The following is a 14,293-nucleotide window of genomic DNA, read 5'->3' as shown; positions in this document are numbered from 1 at the left end:
TATAGATGGTGGGGCTTGTATGGAGGTCCCTTTGATTCGAGAATCTGTTGCTGATTTTTTTGAACATTTGCTTAACTAGCAAGAGTGGTGGCCAAAGTTGGATGGACTCGCTTTTGAGTCAATTGAATTGCATAATGTCTATTGATTGGAGAGGCCTTTTGAGGAGATGGATGTTCATGGAGTGGTGAGGAAAATGGTAAAAGACAAAGCACTAGGTCCAAACGGTTTTTCTATGGGATTCTTCCAATCATGTTGGGATGTTTTGAAGGAGGATCTAATGAACGTGTTCCAGGAACTATTCCTAATTGGAAAATTTGAAAAAAGCCTTAATGACACTTTTATTGCACGGATTCATAAAAAAGATCGAGGAATCAGAGGTTTAGGAGGTTAGGCCCATCAATCTTGTGAATGAGGTATATAAGAAGATCATTTCCAATGTGCTTGCAAATTGCCTAAAGGAGGTATTGCGGAAAATCATCACAAAACCTCAAAATGCATTTGTAAAGGATAGGCAAATTCTAAACCTAGTTGTTATTACCAATGAATGCATAGACAGTAGACTAAAACTTGCCAATATAGGTATCCTATGCAAGTTGGATATGATCATGTTAATTGAGATTTTCTACTTTACCTACTTGGGAGGTGTGGTTTTGGGGAGGGATGATGTTTGTGGATTAGATGTTGCATATCAATGGTGAAGTTTTCAATTTTGGTGAATGGTAGCCCAGTTGGTTTCTTCAACAGTTCCCAAGGCCTAAGACAAGGAAATCCATTGTCCTCACTCCCCTTCGTTATTGTCATGGAGGTGCTTAGCAGAATGATTTCAGCTTTGATTATTAATGTCTTCATGATTGGATTCTTGGTTGGTTACCCTAATAGGGGTACTCTTAACATTTTTCACTTGCTATTTGCAGATGATATACTATTATTTTGTGAGGCAGACCAAAACTAGATTCGAGCACTAAGGGAACTTCTACTCTATTTTGAAGAAGCATCAGGTTTGAAAGTGAAATTTGACAAATTAGAGTTGGTGCCAGTTGGCAATGTTCATAACATCCAGTACTTGGCTAACACTCTTGGATATAAGGTCTCCTCTCTTTCTATGAATTACCTTGATCTTCCGTTGGGGATTGCAGTAAAGGCTAAATCAATCTGGGATACAATGATCGAGAAGATAGAACGTAGATTGATAGGTTGGAAGAGATTGTACTTGTCGAAATGTGGTAGGATCACCTTAATCAAAAGTATTTTGTCTAATTTACCAACATATTTCCTATTTCTATTCCCAATTTCAGCTTCTATTCCCAATTCCAACAAGTGTGGCAACCCGGATTGAGAAATTTTATCGTGATTTTCCTATGGAGTGGCATTGGGAATAAATTCAAATTTTATTTAGTCAGTTAGGATAATATATGCTCTCCAATCTCATCTGGTGGCTTAGGAATCGAAAATTTAAAGATTTTCAATTGGGCCTTACTTGGAAAATGGTTGTGGCAATATAATATGGAACCAGAAGCCTTATGGAAGTTGGTTATTGACTGCAAATATGGAGGTATGTTGGAGGGGGGTTGGTGCGCTAGAGAGATAAGTGGAGCTTATGGGGTGGGAATTTGGAAGCAGGTGTGGGGTTTTTACTCGTCACACTAGATTCATGTTGGGAGATGACTATAGAATAAAATTATAGAGCAACCTTTGGTGTCGGAATAATGCCCTAAAGCAATCATTCCCTTCAGTTTTCCGTGTTACAAGTGAGAAAGAAGCTTCAATAGTTGATCTTAAGGTGATATCTGAGTATCAAATCTAATGGAACATCAACTTAATAGGGCAGCTTAAGATTGAGAAGTTGGTAACTTTGAGAAATTTTTTAGTCTCTTGTATTCCATGATACCGAGCACTCAAGGTTAGAGGTGAAATCGGTCTGGTCCTGTCTTTGGGGGGTAGTGGACTGAAATTTTCAGTCCATCATTTTTCCCGGATCAGACCGGACCAAACATCTAGTCGGCCAGTTCGATCCAATCCACTATCGATCCAGTCTAATCAGATCAGTTCAGACCAATTATTTTTTTATTTTTTTCCCCAAATACATTACTAAAAAAAATTCTTTAAATTACTAAATTAAAATTAAGTACATTATTAATGTAGATTATGTAACTAACTCATTAAAAAAATATTTTATATGGTCAATGATAATAAATTAGATGAAAATTACATCATTAACTTATATAATTACTATAAAAAATAATATATTAAATTATTAAAAATATTTTAAAAATATATATAGGAGTTTGGTTTGTTCTAAAATTTATAGACCTCGAGACTGGACAGAATAGTTTCGGTCCACATTTTTTAAGACCAAGATCGGTCTAGTCGGTTTTTTCAGTCTGGACTGATCGACTAACACTCCTACTCAAGATGTTGACTTGCTATCGTGCGTATCCACAGGTAAAGGCACATTCCCGGTTCACTTTTTCTATAAGTCTCACACACAATTGTAGAACATTTAGTTTCTATGAAGAATGATTTGGCAAAACAAGGCACCTCCCAAAGCGGTATTTTTTGCCTAGATAGATTCTTTAGGTAAGATTTTGATGATGGTTAACTTGCAAAAACATAAGATAATCATAGTAAATTGGTGTTGCATGTGCAAGAAAACTGGTGAGACTATGGATCATCTCTTACTGCATTGTGTGTTTGCTAGTGGTTATGAGATGAAGTTTTTCGCAATTAGACTTAGCTTGAGTTATGCCTGCCTCAGTGGCAACACTGTTGGCTATTTAGACAAATCTAGGAGGTATCCCACAAATCAAAATTGTGTGGAAGATGATTCTTATTTATATTCTATGGTGCTTATGGCACAAGCGAAATGATCAGACGTTCGAAGATAAGGAATGCACAATAGAGGAACTCAGATCTTTTTATTAGAACTCTATTTCAATGGGCCATAACTATAGATTTTAGTTGTCTTGATGTTCCCGACTTTCTTGTATATTTTGTTTCTTCCTAAACAGGTGTTACCTCTTGTATACTATCTTGTATGCTTGGGTTATGTCTATTCGTATTAATGCAATTGTTTACTTATAAAAAAAAATTATGTTTTTTCTAGGAACACATGACAAAATCACTGCATCAAAAAGCGTGTTCTACTACCATTGTGCACTTTCTCCCAGCAGACCATTGAGTGCCTTGGTTATATGCATCTCATACATCGCGGTCAGTGGGGACATTCTACAGATATCATCTGGGCAACCACCAGTCAATGGTATTCCAAAACTATCTCGGAAAACAATACCAAACTAGCTCTGCCACTGTCAAATTCCAAACCTCTAACCTAAAATAACTCGGAAAGCATAATGAAACCGTTCAGTTGCAGATCTTGACTGGAAACATCTCAAGCAATAGGAATTTTAGGTTCGCCTAAATTCACAAATGCCTCAGCACGGGCCATGCGTCCCGTTGCCACATTCCAAGACACAAGGTGGTCCATAAACACATTCACATATTTGCCTTTATCGTTCTGTATAGAAAAAGCACGGGGATCATTATGGAAGGGTCTCGTGGTGGTGAAAAAATGGTGATGAAGTAATGCTTGCTTACCTTGTAATCCAGATAATAAGCATGCTGCAAGAAAGGAAGCAGAAGCATTATCAGCATCTTGCAGCTAAATAACAAAACTACTGTAGAAATCCCCCTCAGAGAGAGAGAGAGAGAGAGAGAGAGAGAGCTCATTAACATACCTCCCACATGTCTAAACTAATGATTGGCTGCACAAGAGAAGAATCATTCAATTGGTAAGATAGAGACTGGAGAATCTGATATAGGAAAAGAGGGATTTACTTACTATGTCATCCCAAACAAGTGGGCAAACGGCATTTGATGTTTTAATTACGGCAAGTCGTCTCTCTTCTCTCTTCACTAGTCAAACAAACAACAACAGTCTAATCTCAGCACAAACACTTGGAAACATATTATATTTTTATTTTCTATGTACTTATCAAAAAAAAAATCTTTTTATTTTCTATGTAATCTCGAACCTAAAAAAGAAAATTTTACTTTCTAATATGAGCATAGATTCCAAACTGTGATTTTTAGTGCTTGATAATCTGAGACTTGAAATAGAAAAAGAAAATGGATGAATATAGATGGACTGATGGAGATATGATGTGAAACATTGATGATGAACAATTGTTAGTCTAACACTCTAATCCCCCTCCCTCTTGCCCGAAGTAAATTCTTATCCAAAGTGGTCTTTAATCCTCAAATTGAGTACAACACGTCAAAGTCCATTAAATTTCCAAGGCCTTTTCCCTCCCCCTCCCTCTTTTCCCAGTTATGGATGTTTCCCTCGAGAAAATAATGAAGAAATGTATCATCCGCATTTGCTATTGGTACAGTGATGCATGTCCCCAACATGAGGCAATTATACAATAAAAGATCTTTGAACTAGAGAATAAAAGAGAACAAAAGAAACACAGCAAAGATATATGGAAGAGACTCATCAATTCTTTGGTCAGGCATGATTCCATCAAGAACATACACCCAAAGAAAAAACAGTCCTAACTTCTAAAATTCGAAAATCTAAAGAAATCAAGCAGCAAATTAATCTAAAATTATATCATGTCTTGACACATGATAAGGTTATAGCTATCAAGTGGACCAGTCAGGTTAAAGAGGTAGAAAAATGAAAGGGAATTTTATGGCCTGTTAAATATAAGAAAGAACAAACAAAAATGGTAAAAACAAATGGTAAAAAGTTCAGCAGCATTTAGTAGAGTCAAACTCACATAGCAGAAGACTGAACAGGCCAGAAAGGCCTGGAAGTAAGTTTAACAAGTTAAAGTTAAAGTCAGTGTGCCAATCTATCTGACAATACCTTTAGCCACTGACACAATTTCCTTCACATATTCCTATTTATATAGCTAAATATAGGGAAAACCTAATTGTCATGTTTGTAAAATTATATGTGATTACAAAATCAAAACTCCAAAACGCACCATTGTTTCTCAACAAATCAACGATATTAAGGACTTACAAACAAGCCAAACCCAGCCAGAGCCGAATAGCGTGAGTGCTGCTTCTACAAACTTCTCCCTGAAATTTGTAAATGAACCAAAGTCCTTTTCAATCTGCTGAAGAACACCCAGTTTCGGCATGTCCCCTCCTCCAGGTTGCATGCTATCCCAAAAGAAGTCATGATTCCAAACCTGCAGATGAAAATAACTCAAATTTTCCTTTCTTATTTTCTTTATTTTTCTCTTTTTCTTTAAATTCCCCAGCGCCAGAAAGAGGAGGGGGGGGGGAGGGGGGGTGTGGTGGCGCTCATGAATTGAATTCACAATTGAATTTTCATAAATAGCTGAATATGAGAGATTTACAATAACCAACCAAGTAGGCATTCGGGTTGACATATGTCCATAAAATAAGAAAAAAAAAAAAACTGCTGAAAGTTTTGTTTGAGAATATTAAAATAGATAGAAAATTCACAGAAATAGGAGATTTCCATCATTTATTTGGTAAGTAGATCAAGTTTTATTCAATTTCAAAAAACGATGTAATCCAAGTACACATGGAGTATACGATTAATGCACCTAACATTAAAATGAATATCAATATCACAAACATGAGTGGCCACACAAAGATAAAAGGTTTTAAGAACAAAGACTTTAAGCCCTTTCATTGATTTCTCATAATCCTCAAAATATTGATCATTGCTTCTCTCCTTAAACACCACATTGGGCAAGATGAGTGAATTTCCACAAAGCTTCGCAATGATGGTGACCAAACTGTCCTTTCCAACAACCAAAGAGATCTGCTGCACTTCTTGGTATTACCCTATCCATTCCAAATAGATGGAATATATGATTCCACAAAGCATCACCCACTTCATAGAAGATTCTTATTTGAACAATTTAAGAAAGATGTATTGGTGATTGATTGGAATTATATGTGCCCAAGAAGTGGGGAATCCGTTGACAATCTTCTGTGGAAATTGTGGAGCCATCCTCTGTGGAGCCTTAGTCCTCCAAACATTCTCCGAAGGAAAGGAAGTATAGCATGTGGATATATGGCAAAATAGAAAAATCAGGCTTTGAAGACTCCATGGTTAGAAGGGTACCTAATCTTGATTTCTCTCATTTATAATCAGAGACAGAGAGACAACTTTTTTAGGGATCACAAGAAAGAACAAAAAGGGAAAAAGAAAACGATGCAAGTATATCAGTTTCAGAATCAGTTGCTATTACATTGCCTTGCAAAATGAATTGAATAGTATATAACACCATCATCACACTTCAATGAGTAGGTAAATAATACTAGGTTCAGTTTCTCACATCAAGTAATACTTAGGTAAATAATTCTAAGCAGAGTGAATCCATACTCCAGAGACACCTTATCAAGTAATGGTTAAGCTACTGCTCCCCACCCCCAACAAAACATAAAACAAAAATTCTACATGACAATTAATTTCCTGTGTTAACTTGTCTTCCAGCAGAGAACTTCAGTTTTCGTGCGAACAACATTCTTATAAACTCTAATGTCAATATGCCAGAGCAACAAAACTTGATGCTATATCAAGTTTTGCGCATAAATTAAACAATGAAAATTTTGACTGAAAGATAATTTATCAATCTCTAAATTGTTCAAATTACTAACACTGGCTAATTCACTCAGATTATTTAGCAGTATACCAACGAGATGTCAATCTAGTGAGTACCTGGGCAGCATTATTGAATTCGGGTAAGGGGTTTCCATTGTTATATGTTACTTTGACAAGCTCATCCATAGTGCAGCCATACAGTACTTCGGTTTTCTCCAACTGCTTGTTCAATCCTTCTACATAATTCCGATGATGTCCACCCCAATGCTTTTCCAGTGTCTTCCTACTCATATATGGTTCTAAAGCATCCTTCAAATGGAAAAGAAGTGCATGAAGTCAACAAAAAAATAAAAATAACCCTTAATTGAGGAGAGACACCTACCGGGAATTGCTACAAATTCGAGTTACTAGGTATTAAATCCTTATCATAACATAACTTCTTCTTCTTCTTTTTATTTTTTATTTTTTATTTTTAATTTCAATGGATATTTTTGAATTGTCATATTCTCTGAAACCTATTAGAGGAAAATTCTGATTCACAGGTTAAAATAATTTTACTTTCGATCTAAACTTGTCTATATTTTTTTAGCAAAGAGAACAATAAATGAAACACTTAATGCTCAAATATTATTTATTTATTTATTATTATTATTATTATTTTTATAGAAGTAAACACTTAATGCTGAAACAATTAAACTAACGGAATTAAATTTTGAAGAATCATCTATTACAGATGAGGTACATCAGGTTTGGTCTACCCGACAAATATGTTAGAACATATTAGAGTTAGTTATAAATTCTGTTGCAATTTAGTTAGCTTAGTTAGATACAGTCAGAAAATTTAGCTAATTTGTTAGTTAGTTCATAGCTTTGACTCTTGTATAAATGTAGCACAGTTGATGTACAGAAGCTATATGAAAATATAGAAAATTTTCCATTTTCAGCTTTCATTCTCTCCATCTCAATATCTTCTTTTCTTCTTCCAGTTGTAATTTTAACAAAATGTAATTATTAATCGTCTTTTGATCATTTCAGATTTTTTATTTTTTGATGAAAAATTTACAACAGCACGTTGCATAAATTTCAAGCTTATGCCATCTGTAAACATATTGTAGTCAGAGACGGGTTTCATTTTACAGGGAAAAAATTTGTAAAAAAATTCACAGACAAGCTTGTGATTTTATCAGAAATAAAGTACATAAAAAAAAGAGAAAAATCCACTACAGGCATACAAAAATTATTATGGATTAAGAGAACTGAGTGTTTGACTCTTGGTTGTATTGAGTACACCTGTAATTGATATGATAGAAGTGACTATGCAGAACTTATCATTATGGTCCTACAAAAAGATTACCAGCTTTATGTATATCATTAGTTCCATGTTTATCCCTTTTTTCCCCATCATTTCCTTTCCTTTTTCAATTTCTATCTTGTTTTTCCTAGGCAGGGCACTGTACACCAAAGAAATTATCCATGATATTATGAAATAATTACTTACAAGTTTATAAGGAGGTTCCCTCAAGCCATAGTAAGCAAAAATTTTTGAAGCTCCTTGAGATCTAGAAAACCATCTTTCTTGCTGTTTAGACTGAATGCACAGAAAATTATGAAACATGGTAAATAAAAGGAGTAAATAACCATTTGACTTGAGACATCTTTACCAGATGGTACCACATCTTCCATCAAATGATCGAAACAAAAAACAAAATAAATATGCTGTTTAGACTGAGTGCACAGATAATTATGAAACACGGTAAATAAAAGGAGTAAATAACCATTTGACTTACGACATCTTTACCAGGTGGGACCACATCTTCCATTAAATGATCGAAACAAAAAGCAAAATAAATAAAAAAATGCAGTACAATGCTACTTCTAGTGAAGAATTATAAACGCGTTCATTATGGTTGGGCTTTCTCAATAAGCATACAAAGAGCCATGAGTGCTACTTACAAATTATATCAAACATATGATTTCAATTAGCAAGAGCTAAAAATATAGGTGTAGCCACTCTGAGGAGTAATTATTCTGTTGCCAAGAGGTGCCAATACCAAGGTATTCATATAAGAAGTGTTTACTAAGGGGAATTTATTAGTAACAGGTCCTATGTTTCCACCTTGAAACAAACCTGTGAAGAAATAGCAACCAATAATACAAAATAATACTTTATTAAGCACTTAAAACCCTCAGGTAAAATCCAATGAAAGTTTCTTTCTAAGAAAAAGGTGAAATGTAACAACCACCTTTGGGCAAGACTCCAAAAAGACTCGTCAATTGTATCATTATAAATAGCAAGAATTCCTCCCTTCCAAGCAATGTAGCATCTCATTCATCACCTATACTCACTCAATATGAGGTATTGCATGAAACCCCTCCACTAGAACCCCATCCAACCCCAATGATGTCATGCCTTGCATCCTATTGCCTCATGATATCACTTTGAAGGGTAACTCCTAGTCTAGCTGAAAAAATACTTTCAGTTTACTAATTTTGGGTTTGCATATAGCATGTCAATTAAAACTATCTAAATCCTTGCTGAGGGCCTGTGCACCCCCAGAATTAGTTGAGACTTTGTTCTCAGACACCTAGTGCCAATAAAAAAAGAATCTATCTAAAAGCGTAATCTGAATACAAACGGTCATCTTTGGCACTACCACTTCTTTCTATTTATAAATCATATCAGGAATAGAAGTATAAAATGAAAATCTTGTGACAAACATTAGTGAAGCAAAGAACAATGCAAATGCTAGAACTTACCAGATAAGGAAGCTTGGGGCTCTTAAACCCCGGAGCGAAGTCAGAGACTAAAAGATGCGAGCTTGCTGGGAATGTATGATAACAAAAGGATCCCATTTCAGGTTATTTCCTCTCGCAACTAAACAAGCATGTCTGCAGAACAATGGTTTATATTTCAGCTCATCATGATATGAGAACTAGTTTAGCTTTCAACGGCAATTCACTTCCTAATTTGTGTCCTTTATTATATAGTGAGACTCAAATCCAAGCCCCCACCAATCCTTAATATGAAAGGGGACTGCTAGGGCCACTGAGAGGTGGTCTTGAGAATTTCTACAGAGAAGTGCAAAATACACTTTTTTATTTAGTTTTTTTTTTTTTTTTCAAGCATTTTTTAAATCCCTTTAAATATTTAAAAAAATTTCACAAACTCATTTAAAAAAGAAAAAGGGGAAACGGTAGCTTTTATCGGGATGCATCCTTGGTGCATCATTTCCCAATAGGAAATCCTTATTGCCGGGTTACATGCACAATGAATAAGGTATAATCTTTTAATGAGCGGTTCTTCAAACAATAAGAACTTTTAGGCTTAGTACAATAAACTCCTCACTGTTTTACACCGCAGAAATTCAACAGAGAAAAATCATATCGTAGCATCATCTCTGAGACTTCGCTTCAAACACCCGGTGTTGTACCAAGAAACGCACAATCCTACGTAAACCCGGAGCAATTAAATAAAAATTGACTCAGATTACGTTCAACATTTTTTTTTTTCCTGATTTCTCAATTGTTGGAGCTCAGAGCACCATAAACATTCCAGGGGCTGCCAGAAAGTTCAGATATATCCATTTTGCAAACATTTTCTACGCAACCAAACAGCGACCGAAAGTGCCTACCTAGGCATCGCCTTAAAACTGCGCGCACATCTTCGGATATAACATTGCAAGTATAGTCTCTTGGTGTCCAAACAAAACGGATAGCAACGTAAAAAAGGAAAAAGTGAAGAGATTTCGGATATTCATAAGACATCAAGAGAATGAACGAACTAAAGAGAAGTTAAAAAAAACCTCACCCTCTCCGTCGCTTCGCAGTGCTGTGCAGCTATCTTGCTCTATGAAGCGCGCTTTCTCCCGCTACAAAATGAGTTTGCAGACAGGAGATAAACATATGTAATTTATTTTCTCAAAAAACAAAAAGTAAAAGCCAAAAGTACCATCAGCTTATAGTTGGTTATGGAGTGCCACGAAACTCTCTTTAGTCTTTAGCCTTTTTTTTTTTTTTAAATCAACAAATAGATGAAAGAACCATTTTGAAATTGTCCTCTTAGCCTTTTTTTTTTTTTCTTTTTAATAAGTAAACCATATTATTAATAAGGATAGACGTAATTTAAGCACATAAAATGATATATAAGAGATAATACATATCTGGGTTGCAGTAGTGGAAACAAAAAAATCATATAAATTTAGACTATTAAAATTTATAGTTATGGCCCATAGAAATAAAGTATGGAAAAATAAAAATCAAAACTCCTCTAATGTTTGCTTCTTATATTCAAATGTCCACTCGTTATGCTCTTGCTATATGCACAACATAATATTGATAGAGACCATCTTTCACATGACTTTAATTTGTGAAACACCAACTAGAATTGTCCAGCAAGCCAATAACTCAACCACTGTAGCAGGTATTACCCAATTTAACTCTACCTGGTTGAACACTTCACTCCACACGACTCTAGTTGTCTTGCAATGTAACAAGAGATAATACACTGTCTCGCCAGCTTTTTTGTATATACAACACCAATCTGAAATAATTATCCGACTCTTTCTCAGATTATCAATTGTCAAAATTTTGTCCAGGGCATCTATCCAAGTGACGAAGAGTGCTTTGGGGGGCGCCTTATTCCTCAAAAGTCTTCTTCATGAAAAATGAGTATTTGGTAGAAGTTTAAGGGATCTATAGAAGGATCAAACCGAGAAGATACCCTTATCTGCAGGTGTCCATTACAACTTATTGGCTCGTAACCCATTCAACTTCACAGAGTATACTAGGCTAAAAAAAAGCCTCAAATCTGTCTACTTCTCAATCTTGAGCCGCTTTACTAAAAGTGACATCTCATTAGACTTAGTCCCTCGATTGAACAATGAGGTTCGCCATTGAAACTTCTTGATCACATGCCACTCGGAAAGCTGATGGAAAAGAGTCCTTTAGGACCTCCTCCCCACACCAAATGTCTCTCCAAATTTTTATCCGAGTACTTGCACCCACCACAAATTTAGTATGGCGAGCAAACACCCCTCACCCTCATCTTATGTGCTCCAAACCCCCATTCCATAGGCTCCATTTCCCTTTCTAGTACCACCCCCTACCCCTCCAAAAAACAAAGCTTCTGTAGTTGCAATTGACCACCAATTTTCATAGGGCTTCCGGTTCCATATTATATCTCCATTGCCATTTCCCAAGTAAGGCCCGATTGAAAGTTCTCAAAATTTTTATCTCCAATCCACCTTAAGGAATTGACCTGCACACCTTGTCCCAACTGTTCCAACTGACTAGATGGAGTTTGAATTTGTCCCCCAATCCGCTCCATAAGGAATTAGACTTGGTCTCTTGATCGAACAATGAGGTTCGCCATTGAAACTTCTTGATCACATGTCACCCAAAAAACTGATGGAAAAGAGTCCTTTAGGGCCTCCTCCTCCCCACACCAAATGTCTCTCCAAATTTTTATCCGAGTACCCACACCTACCACAAATTTAGTATGGCAAGTAAACACCCCCCACCCTCATCTTATGTGCTCCAAACCCCCATTCCATAGGCCCCGTTACCCTTTCTAGTACCACCCCGCCAAAAAAAAAAAAAAAAAGCTTCCATAATTGCAATTGACCACCAATTTTCATAGGGCTTCTGGCTCCATATTATATCTTCATTGCCATTTCCCAAGTAGGACCCGATTTAAAGTTCTCAAAATTTTTATCCCCAATCCACTTTAAGGAATTGACATGCACAGCTTGTCCCAACTATTCCAACTGACTAGATGAAGTTTGAATTCATCCCTCAACCCGCTCCATAAGAAATCACGATGGAGGTTTTCAATTCATACCGCCACGCAAGCTAGAATTGGAAATAAAGACTAAAAATAAGTTAGCAAGTTAGAGAGAGTACTCTTGATTAGAGTCACATAGCCTCCTTTCGACAAGTACAATCTTTTTCACCCTACCAATCTTCGTTTTATCTTCTCGATAACTGTAATCTAAATAGATAATGCTTGTATGGCAACCCCCATAGCAATCCCAAGTATGTCATAGGAAGAGAAGTGCCCTACGCTAGCCAACTGCTGAGTGTTACTGACGGTCCTAACTGGCACTAGTGACTCACTCAAAAATGAATAGCATAAAGGATATCCCAAGTGTAGGACGATGTCGTGAAATAATTAGGATTAAAATTCCTAAATCGTCTCCTCGGAAAAATTTGTTTAAATCTAAACTCGTATAAAATGGTGAAAAGTTTTACAAATAAAAGTAGTGGTATGTACAATGAATAGAAGAGTGCAACGAAAATAAAAAGAGCACTAATCATAGACTAGATTCATACTTTTAAAATTATTTTTTAGTGTCGAAATGGAATGTAAAAGACTAATAAATTGAAATTAACAATTAAATATTCAACTGCGCTAAACAATTTTAATTAATCTGAAAATTAAATAATAAACTGAAATTAATATAAAATGTAATTGTAATGGAAACTTAAAGAAATAAGAAAAATAACTGACATAAAATAAAATAAACAGCAAATAAAATGTTTAAAATTTTAATCCAAATATATCAAGAATACACCATAAACTTCAAATTAAAATTAAATAAAAAGTAGAGAATGAAAAGATCAAGCCAAATGAACAGAGATGGAGATTGAAAATAGTGGAGAAGGCTGGACTATCGTAGCAATTGGACTCCTTAAAGCGCTCTTCAATGGTTCTAAAAAATCCCTCAGAAAATATATGTGATGTAGCGTGAATTAATGCTTGAGAGAATCCTCTATACGGCGCTGGGTGAATATCCAAGAGAATTATAAGTGCGCGGCCAAAATGCTCCCAAAGAAAAGAATTGTTGCCGTGGCGCTGTTCCAAGTTTCCAATGAAATAAATGTGTTCCGTATGTCCCCTAGGTCCAATTTTTTCAAAATAAAAGAAAAGTGTCGTGTGTCTTTTGAAGTCCCAAAAAGTATCCTTTTTAGACTTTTGTTTTTTGACTATTTTGACTTTTCTTTTTTTCTAATTTTTGAATTCATTGGACCTAAAAAGAAAAGGGAATAATAAAAGAAAAAAATAAAAAAGAAAGAATACAATATCAAAATTGTGTTATGTATGTAAAAAAATATTGCCTAATTAAATCATAAGTTATAAAATTAAGCATAAAATCATACTATTAACCAATTTAAATCACAACTTAGATTTATGCATCTTAACAAATTTTTTATCTAAAACTAATAATAATGTAATAAAATAAATAAAGTATATTGGTTCTAAATGTATAAAATATACAATATTTCTGTTTAATCGACTAGCTCTGATTTATCGAAATTCACTTTTAAGTCTGATGCTACTTCGAAGCATAGTAAAAGTGCCTTCAATGCTCTTAGTTGGTTTTGCTTTGCCTCGTAGAAAATTAGTGTATCATCTACAAATAATAAATGAGAAATTTTAATAAGGCCCCTATTAGGATCACCTATTGAAAATCTAGCCATGAAATTGTTTTTAACTACGGTCGATAGCATCCTACTCGGGGCCTCCATGATGAAAACAAAGAGAAGTGGAGACAGTGGATCTCCCTGTCTTAAGCCATGAGAATTGCTGAAAAAATCACTTGAGCTGCCATTAATCAAAATTGAGAACCTTGCCGTTGAGATGCACCATCTGATCCACGAATACCACATATCTCCAACAGATAAAGAATGAATTCTTAGTTT

At 35.2% G+C, this 14,293-nt stretch overlaps 1 protein-coding gene across 4 annotated transcripts; it reads right to left on the bottom strand.

The window, feature by feature from the left end:
- Nucleotides 1–3,122: 3,122 nt before the first annotated feature.
- On the bottom strand, nucleotides 3,123–10,558 carry LOC122308799 (superoxide dismutase [Fe] 3, chloroplastic). 4 transcript variants are annotated; one of them, XM_043122019.1, is made up of 9 exons: nucleotides 10,401–10,558; nucleotides 9,350–9,481; nucleotides 8,091–8,180; nucleotides 6,710–6,901; nucleotides 5,030–5,201; nucleotides 3,839–3,912; nucleotides 3,735–3,761; nucleotides 3,595–3,618; nucleotides 3,123–3,514 (listed from the first exon to the last, which is right to left on the bottom strand). In XM_043122019.1, exons 2-9 carry the CDS (start codon nucleotides 9,443–9,445, stop codon nucleotides 3,389–3,391), a joined length of 801 nt encoding a protein of 266 aa, XP_042977953.1. In that variant the 5' UTR covers nucleotides 9,446–9,481; nucleotides 10,401–10,558; the 3' UTR covers nucleotides 3,123–3,388. The 4 variants fall into 4 exon arrangements, with proteins under 4 accessions (XP_042977953.1, XP_042977955.1, XP_042977954.1 ...); XM_043122021.1 differs by having other exon boundaries at nucleotides 10,396–10,494; XM_043122020.1 differs by lacking the exon at nucleotides 10,401–10,558 and adding an exon at nucleotides 10,225–10,264.
- Between the last annotated feature and the right edge of the window lie 3,735 nt (nucleotides 10,559–14,293).

The sequence above is a fragment of the Carya illinoinensis genome, chromosome 5, assembly GCF_018687715.1.
Source record: "Carya illinoinensis cultivar Pawnee chromosome 5, C.illinoinensisPawnee_v1, whole genome shotgun sequence".
NCBI classification, from domain to species: domain Eukaryota; kingdom Viridiplantae; phylum Streptophyta; class Magnoliopsida; order Fagales; family Juglandaceae; genus Carya; species Carya illinoinensis.
This window is presented reverse-complemented; position numbering and strand designations above follow the sequence as displayed.

What these genes read in the sequence shown, in the direction of transcription:
- LOC122308799 (XM_043122019.1), bottom strand. Translation starts at nt 9,445, where the DNA reads ATGGGATCCTTTTGTTATCATACATTCCCAGCAAGCTCGCATCTTTTA. An exon ending in TGGCTGGGTTTGGCTTGTTT is followed by an intron (nt 3,913 to 5,029) that starts GTAAGTCCTTAA and finishes TTGTTTGACTAG; the next exon opens with TGAAGAGAGAAGAGAGACGA. An exon ending in CTTATTATCTGGATTACAAG is followed by an intron (nt 3,515 to 3,594) that starts GTAAGCAAGCAT and finishes TTTTCTATACAG; the next exon opens with AACGATAAAGGCAAATATGT.